This window comes from Chelonoidis abingdonii, chromosome 6 (genome assembly GCF_003597395.2).
Source record: "Chelonoidis abingdonii isolate Lonesome George chromosome 6, CheloAbing_2.0, whole genome shotgun sequence".
In the NCBI taxonomy this organism is placed as follows: Eukaryota; Metazoa; Chordata; order Testudines; family Testudinidae; genus Chelonoidis; species Chelonoidis abingdonii.
In genome coordinates this window covers 13,327,493-13,353,587 of record NC_133774.1, presented here as the reverse complement: position 1 = coordinate 13,353,587, position 26,095 = coordinate 13,327,493, and the positions used below count along the sequence as shown (strand labels likewise).

The 26,095-nt window shown below is 37.3% G+C and overlaps 1 protein-coding gene across 3 annotated transcripts in view; it reads right to left on the bottom strand.

Annotated features, from left to right (window-relative positions):
• ARK2N (arkadia (RNF111) N-terminal like PKA signaling regulator 2N) overlaps positions 1-26,095 on the bottom strand; it is a 68,363-nt gene that overhangs the window by 20,776 nt on the left and 21,492 nt on the right. For 2 of the 3 annotated variants that reach the window (XM_032768958.2, XM_075066836.1), the window contains 2 exons: positions 24,434-25,245; positions 2,604-2,786 (listed from right to left, as the gene is read on the bottom strand). In XM_032768958.2, the coding sequence (XP_032624849.1) occupies positions 2,604-2,786; positions 24,434-25,157 (907 nt within the window). In that variant the 5' untranslated portion in view covers positions 25,158-25,245. Of the gene's footprint in view, positions 1-2,603; positions 2,787-13,170; positions 16,747-24,433; positions 25,246-26,095 lie in introns of those variants that run through there. The other variant, XM_032768960.2, reaches the window with a different exon arrangement.

The window sequence follows — 26,095 nt, the reverse complement described above, 5'->3', positions numbered from 1 at the left end:
TGTGAGCTGTAATACTTTGGTCTAATTTCAGTTGCTGGGTTTAATGTGTGGGTGCTGGGGGATGGTGACATACAGACTAGATGATTCAGTGGTCCCTTCTGGCCTTAAGCTCTCTGACTAAATATCTACCACTACATCCAACAACAATGGATAAGCATTAGCTTAGTTCTACTAAAATGATCTCTAGTGAAACAGTAAATGGTGACATTTAAATTATCATTAGGTTCCTCTGTCAACTGTCCATTGAGATGAATGGGAACCATTTACCTCTATCATCCCATCCCATTCAACAACACTTCCCACTGCCCACTCTGACTTGAAGTGGATTTGGCCCATTCTCAGTGACATGTTTGGAAAGGTGGGCATTAAGAGGGAATAAGTAATTTTGATATTAAGGGGACAATAAGGGGAGTAGATCCAAAATCTGACTCCCTCATGACCTTCCACCTGTTTGCAAGATCCATGTAATTTCTTGAGATGTGATTATTTTTCTCAAACCAGATGACTCAAATGGCGCCTTGGAGAAAAAAAAAAGTCATAGCTCTACAGAGTTTGAGTTTCAACAACAAGGATAGTCTGCATGCAGGATATCAGAAAAAGCGGACTTCAGTTTTAAGGTACCAAGCAGTGGTTTGGGGATGGGGGAAGAGAACAGATTCCCAGCAGTTTTGCATGAGATAAATCAGAGTCAGGCATTTTTCTAAGTACTAATAAATTTTTCCTTGTGATTAAAAAAAATATACATGTTGTATTTCTATAGCATCTTCCATCCAAGCTCCCCATAGTGCTTTAAAAACTATAAATACTGCAATTCCTTCATACAGCATTGAAATGCAACCAGGTCTTTGGTGAATTGTAAGGTGAGGGGGGAATTTGGTTTTAAAAACACAGGGGCAAACTTTTAGGATCTTTAGTGTCCATGTGCACACACAGGATCTGAGGCCCAGATCCTCAAAGATATTTAGGTGCCTAACTGCCACTGCTTTCAAAGGGAGGATCTGGTTGTTAGGTCTCAAACCTGCAAACTCTTATGACTAATTATAGTGCACAGTACCATGAGTAGACCAATTCTTAAAATCAAAGTAGGAGTCAAAGCCTTTTCAGGATTGATCACTTAGGGCTTGAACCTTGCAAGATGCTGGGCACTCTGGCTCTGATCCAGCCAAGCACTTAAGCATATAGTTAATTTTAATCACATGATTAGTCTATTGGTTTTAAAGGGACTACTTAAGCACTTAAAGCTAAGTACATGTTTAAGTGCTTGGCTAGATTGGGGCAAAGGTGCTCAGCATCTTGCAGACTTGAGTTCTTAGCTTTCAAAGGTGTCATCCAAAAGACCTATACACAGTACATTTCATGGGGAGTTATTTTATTTACCTTGGAAGACTGAAGGGTTGAGTTTGACCCTGCTGGGATCTGAACTTTATGGTTACAGATAGCTTGGAGTATATCTAACAGATACGCACAGGCCTGATTCAGTTTCCCCTGGAAACTGATTCCAGCTGTCCTCATTTGTAGCTGATCACATCCTATGTCAGTAGGCCATTTCCAAGCTACTAACTGTGGTCAAAGCATGATGATGTCAGCATATATCCGCCTAAGTATGTACATTGCTCATGTGTGCGCACACTTGGCAGCTTGCGTCATACTCATTATGAGTGCTTGTGTGGATGTAAAAGTGCAGTGCACCACAGGTAAGTATCCCAGTGTGCCACGTGCCACCATCCAGTGCATTGCCTTTTGGGAAATTTTTGCAATGGGTTGGTGGGATAGAAATGACATACCCAGGGATCTAAGAGCTACAGATTAAGTTCTCAGCATTCAACTTTCTCCATCCCATAATGCCATCCATATCCCATAATTGTCACACACTTTTTAAAATCCCACAAACCCATGCAGCATTTTTCCATCTCCGCTACTTCTGACAGAAGCATGGAGCCTGCAGAGCTCTGCGCTATGCTCATGAACGTTGAAAATACAGGATGCATAATTCTCCTGTACTTGCAGACCCGCAGGAAGTACAACTGGGGACATGAGGACGTCTTCACAGATAGTTTGCTGAGGGACACAGCAAAAAACAATTCAAGGTTGTTGGTAGCATTCAGAGCTGCTGCAGACAGTGGAGCACTGCCTTCGGGGCCCTAGAAATGAGCCCTGACAAGTGGGATTGCATTGTAACGCAGGTATTCAATGACAGGCAGTAGCTACACAACCTTTGGATTCCTGGAGGTGATTTTATTGTGTCACTGTAACAGGGCGCTTATGCTGGCCAGAGACAAATTTAAGCATAGACACATGCACAAATAGGTTGGTGCAAGGTGATTTACATCAATGTAACTTGGTAGTACAGACCAGGCGTGGGCAGTCCCTTATTCTGTGATGAGTCCATTGATTTCAATGAAACAAGTCAGAGAGTAACAGACTACTCAGCATGAGACACGATGGCAGAATCTGTCCTTAAATAAGAACCAAGTACATTCAGCACACACCTTTCTTCAACATGACCCTTTAATACCTGATCTGTACAATTCTATACTTTTTAGAACTGGTGTCAGGCCACATACATGCTACAGCATCAGAGAAGGAAGTTAATTTAGACGAACCTGTATCAGCATTCTGTTCCTCTAGTAGACCTCTGGTCCTCCAGGTAGCTCCTGTGTCCTGGTTTCCTACAGAATTATTGTGCTCTTGAACTACTGCAGCCGCCAATAGATTGTCCACATTTACCACTTCAGAGTCAGAGTTCGTGTCCGATATATCATAATGAGCTACAACCGGAGGTCCATCTGAGGAGGAAAGGAAAAGCAATGGACATAAGATGAATGCATGTTGTGAAAGACACTTTTAAAACAAATCTCTAGCTCTAGGATCACCACATCTTCCTAAACATGTCCTCAAGGAACAGTAAGAGTCACGTATGTTAACTATTACACTTCAACTGGAGGAAGGACATCTGACACCAGAGGCATTTTAAATTTTGCATAAATAGAAAAGATACAGAATAACCATCCATTTAAGCTTGCCCTCTTATATCTTCTAATTACATATTATCTTTTACATTAGCCCAGCAAATTCTCCATGTTTAACAATGTTACATTTATAATACTAAAACGGATAAGTTTCAGTTTAAGGAAAGAAATAATCTGAATGACAGGACAAAGTATGGCAAGAGAAAATGTTTATGGAATTCTACCTAATTTAAATTACAACTTACACTTTTAGGTGTTAATTTGGCTAAAACTACCTACTTTTTTTTTTTTGTAATTATCCAACTACAATACATTTAACACCAGGCAAGTTTCCTTACATAAAATCCACCCGCCAAGGACACTGGCATTTGTCAAAACTGCAGTGGCTTTTTTCATATATAAATGCAAAAAGATGTAAAAATAGACAAGTGAATAATACCCTTTCAGGCAGAGTTTTCTCTTAAAAGCAAAGCATAGCAACAAGTATGCTTTCAGCACAGTGTTTTCACAGTATGAATCTCACCAAGGTGTTGGGGGAAAAGATGTAAACTTTCAGGATTTTGCAGCAAGAAGAGTTTTAGGGGGAGGGGCGGTGTTTTTGCTTTGCTTTGTTTTCTTGCATAGCACTGGGCACCATATGCAAAATGCCCATTTTCTTTCCTTGAGGGATGAAAACAACATGTAACTTGAGGGGGTACCAGAAGCAGCCCATCCTCAAAATAAAATCAAATTCCATTTAAAAGGTCATTTGGAAGCAGAAGAATTAATAAATATCATTAAGAAAGTCCCCGTTTTCATTCAAAAAAGCCTGTACCCCTTAATAGCTCTAATTAACTGATCTAGACAGTTTGGAACGCATTGTAAAGGATGAAATCTTCGCTCCATTGAAATCAACTGTAAAACTCCCATTGACTTCAACAGGGCCAGTATTTCCTGCAAAGGAATCCTACTTTTGAGTGGCACATGTACAAATATTTGAATATTCTGGACCAAGACTCAGCTGATGTCAGCATAGCATTGCTTTTATTTGCAGCAGGAATAGGATACATTGAAAAGGCTACTACTACTTTTGTCGTATAGAATCTTCTAAATTATAAAACAACTAAAATACTAATAAAAAAGCAGTTCTCTAAAAGAAACATTTCTTTCAGAAAACTCTGGCTTATTTAGGGGCATAACATGAAAAGTGTTTGGCACTGAAGAAAAAAAGATAATTAAAGTTTAAATCTTGGGTCACTGCACAACTGATTCCACCAGAGCTTGTTTTGTTTTTCCTCAATCCCTCAGAAAATAATCCAACACAACAATTTTAAAGAATTCTTATTCTGCAGTTAGCAACCCACTTCACTAACACACATTATGAAGGAATCTTGCTTAAACTGTGCTGAAGATCAGTTCTGCAACCTGACATGAAAAAAATCCATAAACTATTTCAAGTCAGAACAGCCCCCAACATCAGTTTCATAAAACAAAGTTGTTACATTACAAATTCAAAACAGACCCAACATAAAAAATAAATGGATAGTTAAATGCCAATGTATAAAAGAGCAAATATGTCAACATGAAATACTGATGATTATTACTCGGAAAAAAAAATCCTGATGACTAGTGGAAAGAACTGTTTTCTTTTAAAAAGGCAAATCCAAAGTACACTTTATGATTAAATTGGTTGTTTTTGAAGGTTTTTTTGCACGTTTTAGACTAAATTACATGCAGAATTTACAATAATTGAATGATGCAAAGGCATGTTTTCACAGTCTTATCATCAGAGTTCCGTGTGATATGGTATCAATATATTGTGTGATCTATAAAAATAAATATTTGAGTGCAGAAGATACGAGGGTCAAGTACAATATTGACTATTTGACCATGTTTTCAGTAAGAATGTTATCTAAAATTTAAGGAGCTGTGTATAATTCCTTCAATGTTTGGTTTCTCTTTTAGTTATTACTAATTTTTCTAAGAGCAGAAGCCAAATTTAAATTAAGTAGGCATGTCTACACGAGTCAAATTATAGCTGGAAAATGGTATCAAAAGTCTCAAGTCAAAATTGTACCACTCCTACATGTATAATCATGCAAAAATGTATAATAAATGTATATACATGCAGAGTGATATTCTCTTCACCTACCCATAGAAATAACGTGTGTGAAAGTCTTCATCAGTAGAAAATACAAGCATAAACTTGTTATCTGTAGCTCCACTCTTGTATCTTCCACACTTCCAAACAGCACACCTTATAACTTAGCTTAAATTTAGTATACATCAGACAGACAAATATCTTCAATATAATTTACATTACTGTACAGTAATTTTGTCAATTTGACCGCCACCATTAAAGGATCTTTAAAAATCCACATAATCACAAGCGGACTATTTACAAACCATCCACAAAAAGAGAGATTTTTGCTTTTCTCAGTCTTGCCTTTCAAAAATCAGATTTGGAAACAAAATCTGCCATGAATATCAGGGCTATCTAAACCTATCCTCAGTAAATGACTGATTATGCCAACTTAATGACTGCAAGACTGGAGCAAAACCCTGAGACTGTCAGCATGCGTTAAGCTAGAATATAAGCCTTACTGAAAAGCTGTGAAGCCCTTTTAAAAAACAAAACAAAAATAACCAACCCAAGATTTTCTCCTTAAAAAGAAAGGATTAGAGCACTTAGAAGATCTGTACAGCGATAAGTAGCATTTCCCCCCTCGGTAGCCATTTTAAATCCAGCTCATATTGGCACAGACTGAAAGTTGTCAGTGGCCTATCTTAAAAGAGCTAGTGTTTTCAGTCTGATTTCCTTGGAGACAGACATACACATGACCAAAGCCACCATTACAAATGGAATCCTTGATGGCAACCTTGACGAACTCCATGCCCTCATCCATGGCAAGGAACAGGGCAGCATGGGGAAGCTAACAGTGCTACTGTCAGTGCTGTACTTCTTTCAAACGGATAAAAAGAATTCTCTAGGTTAGGGCTGTCAGTTTGGCATCTGCCATCACAATCTGGATAAAGAAAAAGTTATGGGCTAGATCCTGCGGTGCAGCTGATGAGCCCAAAGGGTGACATTAGTGCACCCCCTGCAAAGGGACAAAAGACCTATGCACTATTAAAATCTCACTTACATTTTATTTTGAGGGCTGAGGCCCAGATCCTCAAAGGGATTTAAGCTCCTAAGTCCCACTGATTTCAGTGACCAAAGAAAAGCTCTGTGAAACTTGAAAGCTTCTCTTTCACCAACAGAAATTGGTCCAATAAAAGATATTACCTCATCGACTTTGTCTCTCTAATATCCTGGGACCAACATAGATGCACCACCACTGCAAATACCCATTTCAATTGAAGTTGGAGCACAAGTACTTTGAGAATCTGGGTCTTACTGCATTGGCCTTGTGTTAGTTCTCTGCACAAGGGCAAAGTTCATCCAGACTGGAGATTGAGGGTGCTTATGCAGCTCTTGCACTAGGTTAGGGCAGCCTGATGGATATGACCCTGCTGCAGCCAAAACTGCACCCAAAAACTGGCACAGTATGAGATGTCCTGGCCACATCCCCTTTCCTTCAACCTGGCTCTCTTTTCCCAGCAGAAGTGGGAGTTGCATAAGGGCTCCCATAGTGGCTCCACACCACTGGTGGATTCCCCTCGCCTCCTCCTTACAGGCCAGTTTACACCAGCTTTAGTGCCAGTTTACACTGGTGGTGCACTGCAAAATTACAATATAGCACCAGAAAAATCAGGACATCAGAATATAAGAATGGCCACACTGGGTCAGACCAAAGGTCCATCCAGCCCAGTATCTTGTCCACCGGCAGTGGCCAATGCCAGGTGCCCTAGAGGGAGTGAACCTAACAGGTAATGGTGCCCCCTAGTTCTTATATTATGCGAACAAGTAAATAACTTTTCCTTATTCACTTTCTCCACACCACTCATGATTTTATAACTTTTATCATATCCCCCTAGTCTCCTCTTTTCCAAGCTGAAAAGTCCTAGTCTCTTTAATCTCTCCTCATATGGGATCCATTCCAAACCCCTAATCGTTTTAGTTGCCCTTTTCTGAACTTTTTCGAATGCCAGTATATCTTTTTTGAGATGAGGAAACCACATCTGTACGCAGTAGTCAAGATGTGGGTGTACCATGGATTTATATAAGGGAAATAAGATGTCCTGGCCAGGTCCCCTTCCTGTTGACTCTAGGAAGGGAACAATAATGAACTTTACTGAAGAAAAATTCTGTTTTCATTACAAATATCCTTATGAAAAGGATGAAAGAAAATTCAACACTTTTTCCAGCTCTCTCACAAGAATTAGGCTACTGTTTCAAACGAGTGGATTGAGTAAAAGGAATTCAAAAGGCACAGAGTTATTAAAGCAGACTCTGAAACAATCAGAAATGATATTCCACATGAGAGAAACAGGAAGATTTTTAGTCAGCTGACAAAAGCTAAACAATATTTTTTCCTCTTTTTAAAAATCAGACTTATTGAGACTCAATTTAAGAGAAACGCTTAAAAAGCAAAATTGGTGGAAAGCTTAAATCCATGATTAATGCAATAAACATGTGGGAAAAGACAAGTCTGAAAATTAACATAAATCAGCAGCAAAATACAGCTGTTGACATTTAATATTAATGCAAAAAAGAGATCATTTTTTTCCTTTCAATGGCAGAGGCCATCCCTGGCATAAAAACATCAAGGGTTTGAGTCTGTTCTCACCTACTCTGAAGTAAATCAGAATTGTCTACACAAGCGTCAATGAAATTTCAACCAGTGTAAAATCAGGCTCAGGCCTCAACTGTCAGTTTTTTATATTTTTTAAGTTTGCAATATAGTTAGTTCACTATCTCATATATGTTTACTGGTCACTTATAGTGCCTCTCTCCCTGCTGGTTCCCAAAACACTTTGGGCCATATTCAGCCACCCTTGCTCTCTAAGCCCCGCTGAAATGGTATTGAGCCTGAGCAAGGGTGGCAGAATTAAAATTTCAGTGGTGGGTGATGATGATTGTATATAAAATTCAGCCTCTTTGTAATGAAACCCAACAGCTGTTTGACACATATAATACTGTAGGAGTTTAGGATTAACTAACTAACTAATGCTGTAGGGAGAATTTAGGCACTACATTTTTATATATAAAACAATCTCTCAAAGTGCTTTTCATCAGAAGTCTCAAATCACTTTACAAAGGATGTAAGTATCATTATCTCCATCTTATAGATTGGAGAACTTAGGCACACAGCCGTGACTTGCCCAAGGTCAACAGGCAACCAAGCTGGGAATAGAAGGTTTCCTGAGTTCTAGTTGATCGCGCCAATCAGGATGCTGGGATAGTTCTAAACAGTAAATTACTAATGGTTAAAAAAATTAGCTTCCAAGTATTTTCTTGAAACAAAAATTAAAAAGGGTGACAAAGTAGTAGGAGGCGCACTCGGTTAATGGCAAACCAATAAGGATAAGACTTCTTTTATTCTTTCAATACAGCAATAATTTTGGATCTTATTTATGGGTAGTCATAATGCTTTGTAGTATTTGAAGAGCATAACCCCACAACAGAGGTTTAATTTTTTGTATCTATCATGTGAAGAGAATATTAAAAAGCTTAAAAGAAAAATCCCGCAAGAATAAGGTCAGATTCTGCTCTCATTTATATCTAGTATAAATCCAAGGTAACTTTGTTTACATTCATGGAGTTGCACCAAAAATTTTGAAAACTGGCATTTCATAGATTTATAGTTAAGACCAAAACATCATTAGAATCATCTAGTCTGACCTCCTGCATAACACAGGCCAAAGAACACATAACATAGGTTATGCTTAAGAATATTGCCCTAAATGACTTAAAAAATTAATTTTAGGCAATATATACTAATAATGCCTCTGACTCCATAGAAGGATTTTTTTTTTTTTTTTTTAAAAGAGTTTGGACTGAATATTTTTTTTGTTTAAAAAAAAAAACACAATACAAGCTTGATATTATTCAAGAAGTTAGTCAGAACAAGAGTTTCATAACACATGCATGGTTCAAGTGGCACTGAACCCGACTAGCTGAACTCTAAAATGACTTCCAAATGAGGAAAAAAAATCTTGCCCATTGTCTATAATTTAACAAGAAGAAACATTTTATTACTTTTTATATTTATTCATTCTAGGTTACAATAGTTACATTTCAAAATTTACAGGGTTAGGCAAAAGATATACACTGTGAATACAATAAAAACAATAGTAAAACTACATTCTCCCTAAACTCATAAAGTGAACAAAAATTACTATTGAAATTAGTGTTTTTCATATTTTTCCTTCATTTAATAAGATACTTAATTTAATTTGCACCACGGCAACAAAATCAGAAGAAAAGTAGAGGAGTATCTGTTATGAGATTGGATGCAAGCTCATTTTAAGATACTATGCCCAGATGTTCAAGCTTTGTAGAGAAACATTCATACTTTCAGGCTATTTGATGGGTAGATGGAAAATATCTTTGTTTTTTTGGATAATACACAAGCGATAAAGTCACTTAGTTATGCTCTGAATAAAGGCACATGGAACATGGCTATGTCCTAAAGATTCTAGGAAATGGTGCATCTTGTTTTACAGTGCATGTTTATCTTCTTATGGTATGTTCTGTTTCTATTGTTATTGCATTGTGAGCTAAACATTACAAAAAACAATGTCCAGGCACTCTAGCTGGCCAGTCTAAACTTCCATCTGACCTTTTGAGTCCCTTTCAGCCAAGGAAACTATTTTCCATGTGCCCTCATTTTCCCAAGCTAATACTACATGGGATGAATAGAATTTGTAAAAAACATACAGAAGTGGGTTTGTGACTTCACTTTTTGCTAGGTACTGTCCACCTTTATCAATCAGCCTGAATATTTAGCTTATACAGTACATATCACACAGCACTCTCATTCTAATGATTTCTTGTAAATGTAGTGTCATGTTGCAGACCTTTGTTATGCTGAATCTAATTAAGCATACAGTTAGGAGCCTGACCTGCAGACCTTATTCATGCAAATACCCCATTAAGGTCAATGGGAGTTTTCTTTGAGTAAGAACTGCAGAATTAGCTCCACTGTAATTAAAAATAAGGTTTAAATATTGATTTCATGGAAATCCACCTTTTTCCCCCACTGACTTCTATGAAACCAGGATTTCACTCTGTGTTAAAATGGCCAGTAGAGAGAGAGAGTATGTGATACAGGAAAAGACAATATATAGCTTTAACAAAATCATTTAAATAAATTTAAGGTTGTAACAACTGCCACAAATAATCCCAGAAAATTTTAGGTTCAGATTGATAATCCATCCTTAGTTTTAGCAGCTCTGAAAAATAACCAAAATATTCCTTTCATAGATATTAAATATTAGACAAAAAATAGTATTTCTGACAATCATTTTTTAACCTACCATTCTTATAAGTCACACTGAGGATCCGTATAAGTGAAAGGTACTGGGCAAAATGTTATTTTTCCTCTATTTTCTCAGGGCTTGTCTACACTTGAAATGCTACAGCACAGCGCTTCAGTGTAGACAATACCTACATCGAAGGGAGGGGTTCTCCTGTCACTGAGGGTATGGCTACACTTGCAACTTCAAAGCGCTGAGTGTGGTCGCAGCGCCAGCGCTGCACGTACTCCACATCCTCTACGGGTGTAGCTTGCAGCGCTGGGAGCCATACTCCCAGCACTGCGGCACTGTTTACACTGAGGCTTTACAACGCTATATCTCGCAGCGCTCAGGGGGGTGTTTTTTTCACACCCCTGAGTGCGAAAGCTGCAGCACTGTAAAGCGCCAGTGTAGCCATGGCCTAAGTAATCCACCTCCACAAGAGGTGGTAGCTAGGCTAATGGAAGAATTCTTCCATCAACCTAGCGCAATCCACAAAGAGACTCAGGTCAGCTTAACTCTCAGGTATATGGATTTTTCACATCCCTGAGCAATGCATCTAGATCAACCTAATTTTCTAGTAAAACGCAACAAAGAGTCCTGTGCCACTTTATAGGCTAACAAATGTATTGGAGAATAAACTTACGTAGGCGAAGACCCACTTCGTATTCACCCATGTAAGCATATGCTCCAATACATTTGATAGTCTAAAAGGTGCCACAGGACTCTCTCTTGCTTTTTACAGATCCACACCAACACGGCTACCCCCTACTAATTTTCTAGTGTAGACCAGACATCTATTTCTTTACTTTGACTACACAAAAAGTGCTGTCAGATTCACAGTTTCATGCTTTCTCCTGTAGAGTCCCAATAGCCAGTCAGTTTCCGGTACTGCACCTGGCCAGAGTCCTTCTGAGAGTTTTGTAGGTTTACTATCACATTTTCCTGTTTATTTTAACAAAAAAATTCACATGTTGCTTTGTGACTACACAAACAGGGAAAACTCTCTCTTTTAAAATGACTAGTTTTCAAGCTGATGATGTCTCTAATAAAATATCTATTAATTAAAATACTCGAACTCTTCCAAAGGCATTCAGCTCCTGTAAATGTATGTTTAAGAAAGTTTACTGGTACTTTATGAACAAAGAGGCAGATTCAGGCCTTGGATGTATGTATGGACTTCTACTAACTTCAATTAGAGCAATGCAAAAGTATCAGAATTCAATGCATCACATGAAATCATAAGCACTCTCTCAGCAGTATCATTGGACATGTCAACCATTTTTTAAATGTGCCTATCACCAGTACATCAAGATGCCTCCTTTGGACCTCTTGCTGTGTATAAACAGAACAAAGAGGGTAGACCCTTCATCTATTGAGAGACCTATTGATTTAACTAGGACTCTATATGGAGGTAAGAGTCTGCTCACACATATCAGATCTGCAGGATTGAGGCCAAAGGATACATGTTAAAAATGCACAGCCATTTAATTGGTTTTGTATTTAAATTTAGTTTTTGTGCATTTACAGCAACCATGGCCACATGTCAGATTTTAGTGTCTTAGCCAAATTAACACTTTGTCAAATGTGACTTCTGAAATCAAATGATACTTTGGAGAGATAAGAATAAAATCTAATAGCATAAAGTTATCAGTGTATTAAAATTAACTTTTTAACCAGATGTTTAAAAAATTGCCCTCAGGTGAAGTCGATGTATGACAAATTTCAGCCCAGAGTAAAATGTTTAGAGCTAAATTATGGAGATTGAAGAATATTAGGCTACCTTGCTTTAAAAATACTTTTCCTTCAGTCCTAGAGACAACTGTTATGTTCTATAACTCTGGACTTCAGGGTACTGTGTTATGTTACAGTTTATTACTCTATGTTTTGCTGTGTACTATTTTAAAAAAAAATCTAAAATATTTTAAAGTTATAAACCTTTTAAAATAGGACTCTAACGTAAACAATATATAATTTATAAAACATTAAACCCGTGTCAAACTATCATTTGTATGCTAAGTAAAACAGAAACTCTTTATTTAAATAGAAGACTTGTCAAACTAGTAAAAGACAGGAAATGCATAATTACAGTCAACATATCCTTCTTCACTTACCCCATTTGCAGGGGAGAGAAGTGGCTCCAAGCCTCCATAAGGAGCTACAGGAAAACTTGAGCCTGCAATCAACTGAACTCCAAATCCTCTGAGATTTCAAAGGAGTTCTACACATAGACCAATTCCAGCATCTGAATTTTGAATTTCCTTATTCATCAGCCTGACACACATCCTCAGTGGCATTTAAATTAAGTGAGCGTACAAAGATTTAAGTTTCATTTGCAGTTTGTTACAAAAATCATAAATGAAGTAAATGTATTTCAAGTGCCCAGAAGCACCAATTCCTAGTTCCTGAATTTCCAGCTGTATGTGTACTTTCATTATTCACATGCATAAGTGTCAGCAGTATTTTAGGTGTCTTTTTCATTCAAGATTTTGCATAAACGAGCATATAAAATTTAAATGGCCAGTTCCTCATCTGGTTTTGAATAGGCACCGACTTCAGTGGAGCTATGCCAGTTTATACCAATTTGTCCTAACCTATTTATTCTTTCACAGGAGTCTGTAAGACTGAGTATTTTCTTAAGAAAACAAAATGCTTCAGAATGGAGTAAAGAAATAAAAACCAAAGGACAATCAAAGGCAAGCTACATCCAATATGCCGTTCCCCCAACATACGCAGAATTCCCATTGGACTCTCCCACAAGTGTATTTAAACACAACAGTTAATTTCATTTTTAAAGGCAAGGCTCATACTCTTAAAATAAAAAAGGCCAGACTATTTTATTAGCAGGATGTCAAGGTGGGGGCCAGACCTTACATACTAAAATTTCAGCTCAGAGCACATTTTAATTCCCTGAAAATATTAAATTTCAAATCAAAATCTTTGAAAATAGGAGCTTACAGCAGAAACCATGACAACCTTAACTGCAGCTGTATGCGTATACCACCATGAAATAAAAATACTTCCAGTTTTTCAGAAATACTTTCAAACTGTATAATGCAACCAAAGTCCAGAACTTCACTGAGTTAAAAAAACATGTCAAGTGCAGGCATAAACAATTCAAATACAAACTCAACACTAATGTCAATGTGAAAAGGTCAGTTTTCCTGTAGCACATCACATCTTTTTAATTCATAATCTAAAGCAGCGAAATAGATACTTTTAACTGTACAACCAAAATGACTGCATATTTTCCAGGAGCATAAAAACAGACCATTCTTTGACTCAAATATCATTTATACCAAAACAATGCAAGGGGAGATCCCCCCTGCCCCCCACAGAAGGAATATAGTTCTTGAAACCAGAATACAAGCTAATAGGTCAGATCCTCAGCTTGTATAAAATGACATTGGATTTGAGTTCAAGGAAGCGATACTGACTTATGCCAATTGAAGATCTGACTCAATATGTTTTAGAGGCAGATAGAGCAACTGACCAAACTAAAACCATTTAAACATTCCAGATATTTTAAATAATTGTGTAGTTCATATGTGGAAATACTGTTAAATTCTATATCTTTAATCTGAAACATTTTCCTAACAATCAACTGGCTGCCTTTGAACTAAGCTACCCTAAAAAGTGCACCATCTTAAAAAGCATCATCCTATATGCATCAAAATATGTATGTTCCACCACTATTATTTTCTGATTTGTTAACGTTCACAGTAATTTACAAGGTAAAAATCAAGTAATGTGTTGGTGGTGAACAGGTTTTTTGAAGCAGAAAGCATATTTTTGTTGTTGCAGGTAGTAACCAAAGCTAGGAATGCTGTTTATTAACACTTAGATTTCAAAGGTGAGTTTCAATAAAAAAAATCCCATCCAGCTTGAATGCAAAGATTTTTTTTCAAGGTTCCTATGACTTACACAAGGCACAGGCATTAGAGAGAAATTTAATTGACTACAACCATTTTTTGCAAAGTTATTATCCAGTTACAAGAGAGTTCTAATCAGTATATAAAAGTCTGTATAACAGAGATGAACAAATTCTGCTCAACTCTTAAGGCATGTTTTCAAATGCCTAATTGCTCCATTTTTTTTAAAAAAAGTAATGTTTCAGAGCATGCTTAACATACTGAATAAGAAACCACTCACTGCTGGAAGCAGCTTCTTCATGCATGGGGAAAATTGTAGAGTTGTCATGCTTTAAATATGCTGCTCATACTATAATTCTAAAAATGTTTATATATAATCTATGAATACTAAAGATTTTTTTTAAATCAGCAATCAATTTTCCCTGAAAGAGCTTAACTTTTAAACAGATGAAGACAAGTTTGTTAAATTGGCTGGGATAGGAAAAATATTAAAAACTCCATGGTTACTTTTATTTTTAAAAAAAGTTTAAAAAAGTTATTAATGTAGGGCTTGATCAAAAGGCTTCATAAATTGATTCCCATTGACTTCATCGGGCTTTGTATCAGGCCTATAGAATACACAATGGCATTTTTAACTGGAAGAAAAAGCTTTATTGAAATGATCTAAATAAAAATTCATAAAGCCACCATGGTTTAAAAACTGAAATGCTAAGAGCCCCAAAAGACCTGTTCCATTTTTTACTTAAAAGACATCTAGGTAGAAACTTAATTCCCATAATTAAAAGGTTTGACTTTATTTGCATTAGAAACATCTCACCAATACTAAGGGATAATAAACTATATAAATGTATACTTGTGGTCACAAAGGGGAAATTATTCTCTTATGAAGGCCCAACCGTAAAGGCAACACAAAAACATGTATTCTGGCAATGGTGACAATGTTATTTCTATAATATATAGCTTAATCCTAATTTAAACATCAAAATTTCAAGCCTGATTACTCAGAATAATTGATCATCAATATAACAATTAAAACAAAACCCACACAGTAGACAGTTATATTATTTAAACAAAACTAATGCTATGGCATTCCCAATCACAGGTAATCATTTCAATGGCAGTCAGAGGTGGTTCAGAAAATGCTCTTGCTTTAAGACCCAGAAGCAAACAGTGCATTAAATCCACCACAGTGTTTACCAATCTGAATGTCAGACAGTGGGTTTAAGTTCTTCGTCCAAGACTCAAATCTACCTACAAACTTTACTTATCTCAGGACTGACACTGCTCTTTTTATTTCAGCATGAAAGACAGTTTGACCATATACATATACACACACAAGAAATCAATGTTTTATTTGTGTGCATGTATCGCACACACACAAAAGTGTATGTGTATACATAATTATATATATATGCAAGCATACATACAAAACTGGTGCTTCCCCTAAATATAAAATGTTGTATGCAACATGGCAATGTAATTAATAGAAGCTCTTGTGAGAAAATTAACTACCAAATGGGATGTGAATATCAATTACTGAGCACATTCAGTATGTATAGCTAAGCTTTAGGGTAGACTTATTTACGACTTCTGCCAAAAGAGGAGGAAGGAAGGTCAATATGTAGACAAGTTTAAGCTGCAGAATTTAGGAATAAAAGGATATTTAAGTATGTATTAATTGTTATTATGTAGTCAGGTTCACTAAGATTCCTTAAGTCTTTAAATTTAAACTTGTATTTCCCTATATAAACTTTTTGGCATGCAAGAGGAACATATGGATGAATACACTGATTGCTTCTACTATAACAAATATAGCTCTACCATTCCAAGGGTATGTAACAAGGATTCTAATTTACATCTTGCCAAACACTGGTGACAGGAGGTTTTTGTTTTGAGTTTCGCATGTGTGTGTATGTGCGCATTTTTCTTTGTTTGTTTTTTAAAAACCACACAAGTTTTCTTTAAATAAAACAAACATTTACAGTATAATGTTAAAAACCCATCACAGAAAAACAAATTTTGTTCTTAGCACAATCCAAGGTAATGTCAAGATTTTAAAAACTAAGTTTTTGATTGATTCAAATCATGCTCTGCAATATTCCCATTCTCTGGAAACACAGCTGGAAAATTGTTATTAAAAGTCGCTGGAAACTCTAATGTAGTGTCAACATTTTGATAGCTCACGTAAGAATTAAAGGACTGTTGTGGAAGTACTTGGCTATCAGGCATCTGCATATATGGCCCTGACTGTGTGGTAGGGGGAATTCTTTGGCCAACTAGTTGCATTTTAGGTTCCCTGGGTTCCAGTTGTTGCTTGCTTTCTTCATCTGTGTCAAGACGGGTTAGCTTTTCTATCCACATGCGAAATTTCTCCTCTGTCTGCCTCTGCATCTCGGCAAAGCAGTTCATGGCCTCTTCCAGGACATTGCCTATGCAGTTCCTATCCCACACGGTGCCCCTGTCAAGCAATCCTGGAATTTCCCTGGTCGCTCCTCCAGATCCCCCAGCACGACTGTAGCCAGCTTTAAAGACATTGAGGCCATTTGATAAGACAACGTTAAGTAAGAACATTATAGTGTTTATTAAGGCATGCTAACTCAGGAAACAGTATGAACTTTTCTAACTGTGGCCAGATGGATACAATATTGGGAGACCAATCTGCACCCTCCAAATTAACTAGAAGCGTTTACTTCAAAGTAAAAACCCACTGGGCACCAGAGAGTTATTACTTCAAGTTCTTGGCTTTAAAATATTTCATTCCAGATTTTTCTGGTAACTCTGCTGTCACAATGTGCTTGTAGGTTTTGGAAACCAAATTTAGTCCGATTCCCACAGAAACTTTAGATGCTTTCACTGTTGATTCAAAAATCAAAACATTGTACAATATTTAATGATATAATGCATACCTCCATTAAACTGCAATACAAAAATATCATAGATTTTAATGGATAAACCTCAATATATACACATTTTACTTAAATAGTTAGCCCCACCACCACCACCACCACCAAGGGATGGGTAAACACGCACACAACTGTATACATAACAGAGATAAATACTAAAATTGTAGTGTTTCAAGTAGCAAAACCAAAATTTTAGCCCTGTCAGCCTTTACTTCTAAAACACTGGACACTAAAGGAAGAATAAAATATCACACACACACACCCCAATCTTGCATGTGGTATGTAAGTAACACCATGCTGCTATATGGGGGAAGGAGGAGTGAAACAGCTTCTGTTTGTTTCTGCTGGCAAGAAAGACTAACCACACCACAGGGGTAACCCATGCAAAGCCCAAGCCTGCTCAAATTGATATCAGTGGCAAAACTCCCTTTGATACAAATACGAGCAAGGCCTGACCCTTATTCTCCACAGTTATCAGAAAAATGGCATTTTGCTTCTAGGAGACCCTCTTTCCTGGGTCCAGTGAGAAGGAAATTGCTTGCTCTCCCTTCTCAGTGAGGTGCTAAAATGACTGTCATCGGAAGGGTCAGAAACAATCTAAGCAGAGGCACTCATCTTAGATTATTTTAGCTTCTAAACAAAAAAGAAAGGCAGCAGTAACCTATGCTTTGGTGCGCAAACTCCTCAAAATGCCACCTCAAAAGACAGTAACATGAGGATCTGAACCTGTATGAGGAAAAATCAATAGCGTATACCTGGTACAGTTATGTTGTCCTAATACATAAAGGGTTACTTTATTTAGATGTTTTCACAACTAGGCAAGGATCACATTAAGTTATTAAAAACAAGTAATTAACCAACAGTTTACATTTAAATTATTAATAAATACATTTAATTAAGTGACTTTTTTTCATGCAGCTAAATTTCTGGAAGAGTCTGGATGTTTACAATTTTTTTTTAATAAACCTAATGACTTGCTATAGGATACGGGTGTCCTAGTAAACAAAGTCATTATTGTTTACAAAATCCATAGGCTATCATATCTTATGAGCAACAGAAAATGCCTTAAAATGCAGAGAAATCACTAGATGACCTAGACCCAGAATTTACTGATAATGAGATACGGTAGTAACACATTATTGGGGCTTTAAATGACACTGTAATTTCCTATAAAAGATAAACAATACATTCTCTTTGAGAAGCCATTTAAAATGAGACATGTAGAAGAATCCTTAAATTTTGGATAGTTACCAATATTTAAAATTATTCTTTTCTTATTTTCTATTAGGAGCAAAACTATAGTTAAGGGTCACATGGCATTTCCACTACGAGCCCTTGTTTTAAGGGCTTATCACTCATCAGTTTTCATATTAAACAGGCTAAAACTCAGCATTCAAGTTCTCTATTCAATAGCAAACTGTTTTATAATATTTGGTCTCAATTGCGTGGGCTGCATTTTATTTAAAACAAGGTTGTGATTAGAAAGTATAATTAAAAATGACATCTTGCTCAACAAATCTGCTTCCTGTGCCTATATTCAGGGTCACATCTATTTACTGACAAAACTTACATTTTCCTTCTTTTTACTCCAAATATTACTGCAGACCAATACAATAAGAATAAGAGTGAACTCTATTTATGCTTGCTCATCAAGGGCTTGATCCAAAGTTCAGTTAAACAAATGGGAAACTTCAAAGGGTTTTGGATCAGATCCCGACAAGTTAACTAAGTTCTAACTGCCCAATCCTTTTTTATTATTGGTGATGATGGTTAAGTTCGATGTTCAAAACCCTGGGATGACTTTGCAGGGCCAGAGCTAGAAAAAACATGCTTTTTGAACTTGCCAGCTGAAGGAATTTGATATGATAGCTGTTGAGACGCAAATATGTAATGCTACATCATTTTTAAAGAGGCACTATTCACAGTATAATTACACTTTAACTTAATAGTAGCAGCAAATATATCAATCAGTTTGATATACTTCCTTTGCACTTCTAAGTAAAAGATGATGTATGATTTTATACATGAAATTTTACAGGAGGCTTGTTTGCAACATGCCTCAGTCAGTCTTTGAATTTTATTGGCAGATTTGCATGCCATAAAGTCTTTCTGCATGATAGTAAAACAACAACATTTATCTAATAGATCTCTCTGCATGCTAAACTTTATAGCTTTTGAATTTGGCTAGGACACCAAACAGCCTTGGAATTTTTAATGACTATAAAGAGATCAGGATATAAATACTATGCCTCATATGAAACATGGCAGCTCCAGCAGAGTAACATCCCTCAGTACTGCACTGGGGCAGTGGTTTCAACACTTAGAGATTAGAGCACCAGCTACTGAAATCACCAAGACTGTCTATCTACAATAGATTCCTCTTATTAATAATCCTTTGATAGCCAGCAAAGAGTTGCTGTTACCCATCAGTTGCTGATACGCAGAAGGCAGCAACCAAGGAAGGAAGTTCTGCTGGGGACAGCAGACTGCATGCCAGGGCTTTCCATAAGCAGCAGGGGTGCTGGGACCCATGGAGCTGCACAGTCTCTCTCCCTGAGCTTCCTTCCGTGTGTGGGGTCCCCTGGTATGGCACAACTTGGAGAGCACAGGGGGAGATACCGCAACTCCAGCATCCAGGCTGCAGCCCCTCTTCCTCCTACTGCTCTGCCCACAGCTCCCCCCATCTCCAATGTGAAGGTAAGTTTTAGAGGCTGAAGCCCGAGAAGGAACTGCTAGGATGTGGTGTATTTTTGCAGGGCTGCAACTGGAGAAAAGTCCCAGCACTACCTTTCCAGCCTCACAAACCTGTCTGCAGGGGGTACTCTGCACATTTCAAATTGATGTTAATGGGACGGGATTGGTTCCTGGAAATATGTTGCCATTAACTGGAAGTTGCTAATATCAGGATTGCTATTAAGCGGAATCTACTATGTGCATTCTTTAGGTCTCTCACCCAAGTTACAACTAGGATCAATGTTGTTTAATTTATGAGATCTGGCAAGATCAGTTTAAGATGGTATGCTGCATCTTGTCCCTAGCTATTAATAGTGGGGGGTCTCGCTTGTTGATATACTAGCCCAATACTTAAGGAAAATTGCACACTTTACAGCAAAATCTTTCCAAACAGATTTTTAAATGTACCTGCTCTTGAATAATCATCCTCAGTTAGTCTCTTTGGTTAAAATTCATTCCTTGGCAGAGTGCCAACAAAAGACCTAGGCAGGAAGCTTAGCTGAAATTGAAATGGTTCATATGCTTTGTGCTGGCCCTCTGCACCAATGTAAATTGTACCATGTGTTAGAAAGGCCTGCATACTAAAAGTCTTTATGAATATACAGGTAATTTACAGACATGAAATGGCAACTTTTCCAACTTTAATATTTCAGCTTTTAACAATATTCCCCCATATATTAGCCTAAAACATGGATTAATGCTTTTTAACATTCAAAACTGTATTGACTTACAGCAGCGCACAATGGTGTGTGGAATAATAATATTATGTTTTTATAGCTTAAGAAGAGTCAAATTGTTTTAAGCCAAATATTGATTCCCAGGATCATTTTGCATGCCGAGTTTTCTTCATCCAGAGCCAGTTTGTACAGTGAAATTGGAAATCCACAAAGAACAAAACCCTAAACAATAACAGAAGTGCTAGTGGAAGCTGCTGTATCATATTTTACCAGTGCCCAAGGTGAATGCCATCATGTATCCAAGGATTTCTTAGGAATCTTGTATTTTAAAGATTGAAGATCAATATTGGCATACAATATAGGCATCTTAATTTGCATGGATTAGCAAGCCATTGTGGTTTACTGGACTGGAGCCCAACTCACTGCCCATTGAGATAAATTAAAAGGTTCTCACTAACTTCAATGGGTGTGGGATAGTGCCTATAGTGCGTAAAGGAACAAAGTAAAATATTCAAGAATACTGCCTCACAGAATGTACTTTTGTCATGTATGCCACCAATCTAGTTATAATTGTAATGAAGAATTAGTAATGAAACCTCATCATAATACTTTGCTATTCAGCCTTAGCTGAGAAGAGAAATAAGACTGCTAATATTTTAATGAAAATTATTGGTTTTGCAGATTAGCAGTGACAATTGAAATTCTATTGCAAAATAGTCTGGTTCAGAAATCGTGTGTTTGAGTGAAAGCAGAAAAGCTGGTAAGATTGTTTATGTTTATGGCATCATTATGCATTTACTGGGGCATTTTTCTTCTTAATAATCATCCCAAACTCACTGCAAAAGCAAATATATTGTGGGGTTCAAAAATTACTTATATCTATCTTCACTCTTAAAATGAAAGATGTTCAGTGAAATCCTTTAGCATTAAAGACTCAATTGTATCCTATTAAGTACATCACTTTAATTTTCAAACTACCCACAGGTTTAAAACAAACTTTTTTCCCCTTTAATTGTAAAATAATTTTACATGTTCTGACAGAAAATGACAGCAGGAATATTTTACTCTTTTTTACTGCATCTCTACATATCTGTGCAAAGAAAAACATCTATAGCAAAGTTATAATCTTGGAGCATCTTTGCTGGCGTAGCTATTTTTCATGCTTATGCTAGACATGTCTGCAAAACAGCATCTCTGGTAAGCTGCTGAGCCAATTTGGAAACAATAACTCATTAATGCAAGAGCGTCCCAGCTTTATGACACTGAGCGGTACAGTGTCATAAGTCATTTGCATGAAGAGGTACAGAATTTTTCAAAATAAGTGAACACATTTGCTCGTTCGTATATTTCCCTTGATAGATGCACAGCAGTTTCTTGTTACTGAAGTTCAGGAGCAATTAAATGTGCAGTTTATCACCCTTTTATCACCAATAGGGGGTAAATATTGCTGAACTTGGCCTTCAGGCTGCACTTTGGGCCGCCCTATTAGTGTCTTAGTGGTCTTTCATTTTTAAAGTCTTTAGAGGGTCCTATTCACAACACAATGTCAACTCGCTATGCTCTCTCAATGCTCTCTATTAAGAGAAATAATTATGACTTTAATATAACCAGTTCACTCAAATCGAAGAAGGATCAAGCAGAATAAATATTTATTTTAAGTAAAAGTAGTCATGCCAGATCATTAGTGAGCCACCTACAAGGGCAGAGTCAGAAACTCAGGTTAAATTCAAGGCTCAAGTACACCTATTAAATCTATTAATTTTTACTAGCCCACAAAAAGCAATAGGATGCATTCTGGATCATCTCTCTCATGACCCTTTTCATTTAAAGGGTAACTGAAATGTGAAAGAATATATTCTAATCACTGCATCCAATTGGCAAGGATTTGTTAAAAACATGAAGTATGTCTTAAAAACCACTTAAAAAAAGAATAGTCAAAGAGAAACCCACTATTTAGTGTCAATCAGAACACATGGGCTATGAGAGAAGATATGCAGGTCAGTGCTGTCCTCTAGTGTTTTGTATGCTCACTCCTTGTGTCACATGTAAAATTAGGCCTTGATGCAATGTCCACTGAAGTCAACGAGAGAGTCCTTCCATTGATTTCAGTGGGCACCGGATCAGGCCCTTTGAATGCAAGCTCTTCAAGGCCAGGACTGAGGGCCAGATTTACAAAGGTGTTTAGGCACCTAAAGATGCAACCAGGTGCCTAGTGAAGTTTTCAAAAATTCCTAGGCATCTAACTTCCATTGCAATCCAAGAGAGCTAGGTGCCCACGTGCTTCTGAAAACCCCACTAGGGCTTATCTGCAACTTTAGGCAGCTAAATACCTTGGAAAAACTGACCCTGGTCTATTTATTTGTTCTGAAGGACCTGATCCGAAGCCCACCGAAATCAATGGGAGTCTTCAATGGGTTCTAACTCAGGCCCCAAGAGCTGAGAATGCTCTAAAAAAAATAATGAAACAAGGGACTGTCGAAGTTATCAGTTACATTGTACTATTTTAATTGGCAAATATAGCTACTGAACCACTATTAAATAAACCTTTTTTAAAAAAATCCCAAAAAGAACAGAATTAACCACATAATTATGGAAGTCTGTGCCTTTCCCATATCTTCCAATGGGAAACTGCATTTCCTATGTTCAATCTACATCCTGGCAAAGAGATGCAGCCTTACAGAGTATAAGCAAAATATCAGCTTTCGAACAGATAGACCAGCACCATCCACCATTATTAAAGTTGAAACAGTTACAGCTATTTGTAAAATCATATGTAAATTTTTCTTTAGATATTGTATATAGATATATATATATACACACACACACACACACTTAGCTGTCAAAGTTATTAAGACTGCCATTTTCCTTTACATCTTCCTTTAAACTACAGAAATATGCTGTTACTTAGCATGCAGTTTATCCCCCAAACATCCTCTTTAGTTAGCAGAAAGGGGGAAAAGGCAGACCCACCCAGAAAAGACTGGCAAACCAAAAAATTTATTTTAAATTTTATTTTATTTTTTTAGGTTGCCATACGATGAAGGTTTTGAGGTATAGTATTCTGGAAAAATAATTCACACATAATCCCGACCATGGTATTTGCACCAATTAAATAACGAAGACTCACCAGACGAGAAACTTTAAGAACTCATCTTTCTTCTGCTATAAAAATCTGAGAATGCCCCAATTATTTGCTGCACCCAGCTTGTCAACATGGATATATTGGAGAATTCAGAAATATAAAAATTATAGGTTAATATAACACAGAAAGATGGAACTGGCCTACTCCTAAAATGTTGAGACACCAGGAGTGGGACAATTAGGGCCACATATGAATAATTCTTATTTATGCCCTAAAGTAAGTGGCCAGCTGCAATTTGCATGAATGTAACTAACAAAAAGGTTAAGTAAACTTATAATTTGAAATGTAGAGCTGGAAAGCACAGCATAAGTGCAACACTGGAGAATGGAGCCTTACGGAACGGTAAAATGGGCAATAGATATGCCAAGTTATTTCAAACACAGATGCAGAGGTGCTGTTGCAATATATTAAAGTGCGGTTCCCCACTTATAATAATGTATTGGCTAATTAGGCTATTATGATTATTACCGTCTAACCAGCACTGATAAGAGTTCATATAGGTTTACAAAGAAAAATCTGAAAATTCCAAGATTTAAGATAGTCCCTTCTACAATTTGCTGTTGTGCAAAAGCAAACTGAAAACCTCAGAACACATTTTAAAATTTGCCATGTCTTGTTAATACACTGCAGTCTTCAAATTTACAGAGAACTGCAGTTCTCCTGGGTTTTCTCAAGTGTCACTCATTTAATCTAGCATGACAGCTGAGAAACGATGTCAGGCGCTTTACAGTTCAGTTTAAAAAACATCCTCTACCTGGTATCTCTGCAGTGATTGTCTTGCTGCTCCCTGAAACCTCTTCATCATCTTCTGATGAACTCGTGCTTGAGTCACAGGTCAGGTCACTATCACTGGTACTGCTGTCCTGCAGCAGGTTGTATTTCTTGCGAGCAGCTGCCTCCCGCTTCTGTCTTAATAACCGGATTCTTTCTTTGTGCTTTTGGCTCCGATGACCTTTTACCTTGGTGACTCGTCCATTCTGCTTATCACTAGACTGTCGATTTTTCTTGGCAGCCATAGTTGATGTTTCACTTTCAGACCTGGATCGTCTGGATTTTCTCCCAACTGCAGCCCCAGAAACTCCAGAAGGGTCTCCCTCTACAGGAGCTTCAACCTGACAGGACTCATTCTCTTCTGCGGAAGACAGCGTATCTGAGTCAGCCAAATGCCCACTGGAAGAAGGGGAAAGCATGCAGTGATTAGAAGAGTCACTCTCATAAATTTGGCCTGCTGTTGGCTTATCACTCTCTGTAGAGGCCAACTGAGACTCCGAGGAGTCCCGTCTCAGTTCCATCAGTAAGCACGGCATTGAGGAGAGCACCACAGAATCTGCTACAATGGGTACACTATCTTTCTGAGCACACGTGTCTAGTTCTACAGGTCCATCTTCACCAGGAGCTGCCTCCTGTTTTTCAGAGAGTTTTGCTGAGACTTCTGAGTCAATGAGTTCTTCTACTTTTCCCACCGCCTCCATCTTCATTTCAGGAGTTCCAACCTCCTCCTTTGTCTCACAGCATGGAGTCTAGAGGACTGGGAGAACTAGATTAGGTTTTCAACAGCAAAGCAACCTGCATAAGAACAAACAGTAATGACAATTTACTCAAATAGCAAAATCTCTTCTACTTTTTTGATCATGTGCGCAATTTCACCCAGTGAGACCACTTCTTTATTCAGTTAAAGCTAGTATGGTACATTACAATTTTGGCTGTGGTACTTTTCTTTAGCTTCTGCCTTTTCCTGGTTAACTCAGTCTGTTACACTGACATGCTTAATGTTTTCCCTTTCTTAATGAAAGATGGCACTATCATTGTACAAAATACACTTTCATCTGAGCTAGTTATCACAACAGATCAGAAATAAATATGAATGCAGTTTCTAAGCTCTTACTTTGGAAAGTTTAAATTAATACAATATAAGCAGATTTTGAAATTTTATCTAGAAGCAATTTTTAATACACTTTAAAGGAAATTTCAATATTGGTAAAAAGTAATATATTGAAACCCAAAAAACCTCAAGTCCTCTACCTGGGGAGGCCACCTTTAGGGGTGACAACATAGTTCAGTTTCCATGCCAGTGGGAACCCAATGAGTGTTAGCAGTCCACTTCAAACACCGCTAAATCTGCTGAGGCACTGGTTAGTATCAGCTCAGAGAGAAGTGGCACTGATGGTTCACTTACAGTGAAGTACTAACAATACTTCATACAACATTTAGGTGTTCCTTGAAGGTCTCAGATATGAGTATTGACCCATCCTGACCTGGTTTAGCTGATAAGATCGGTCAAGGGAACAGCATAAAATGGCACAGCTGCTGACAAGAAACATTTTCTATCTACAGCACTCACTTCACCTCTCTACAAAGGAAAAAGGACTGTAAGCTGTCTAAACTCCTACCTGCCACATGGGGACACAACCGCAGT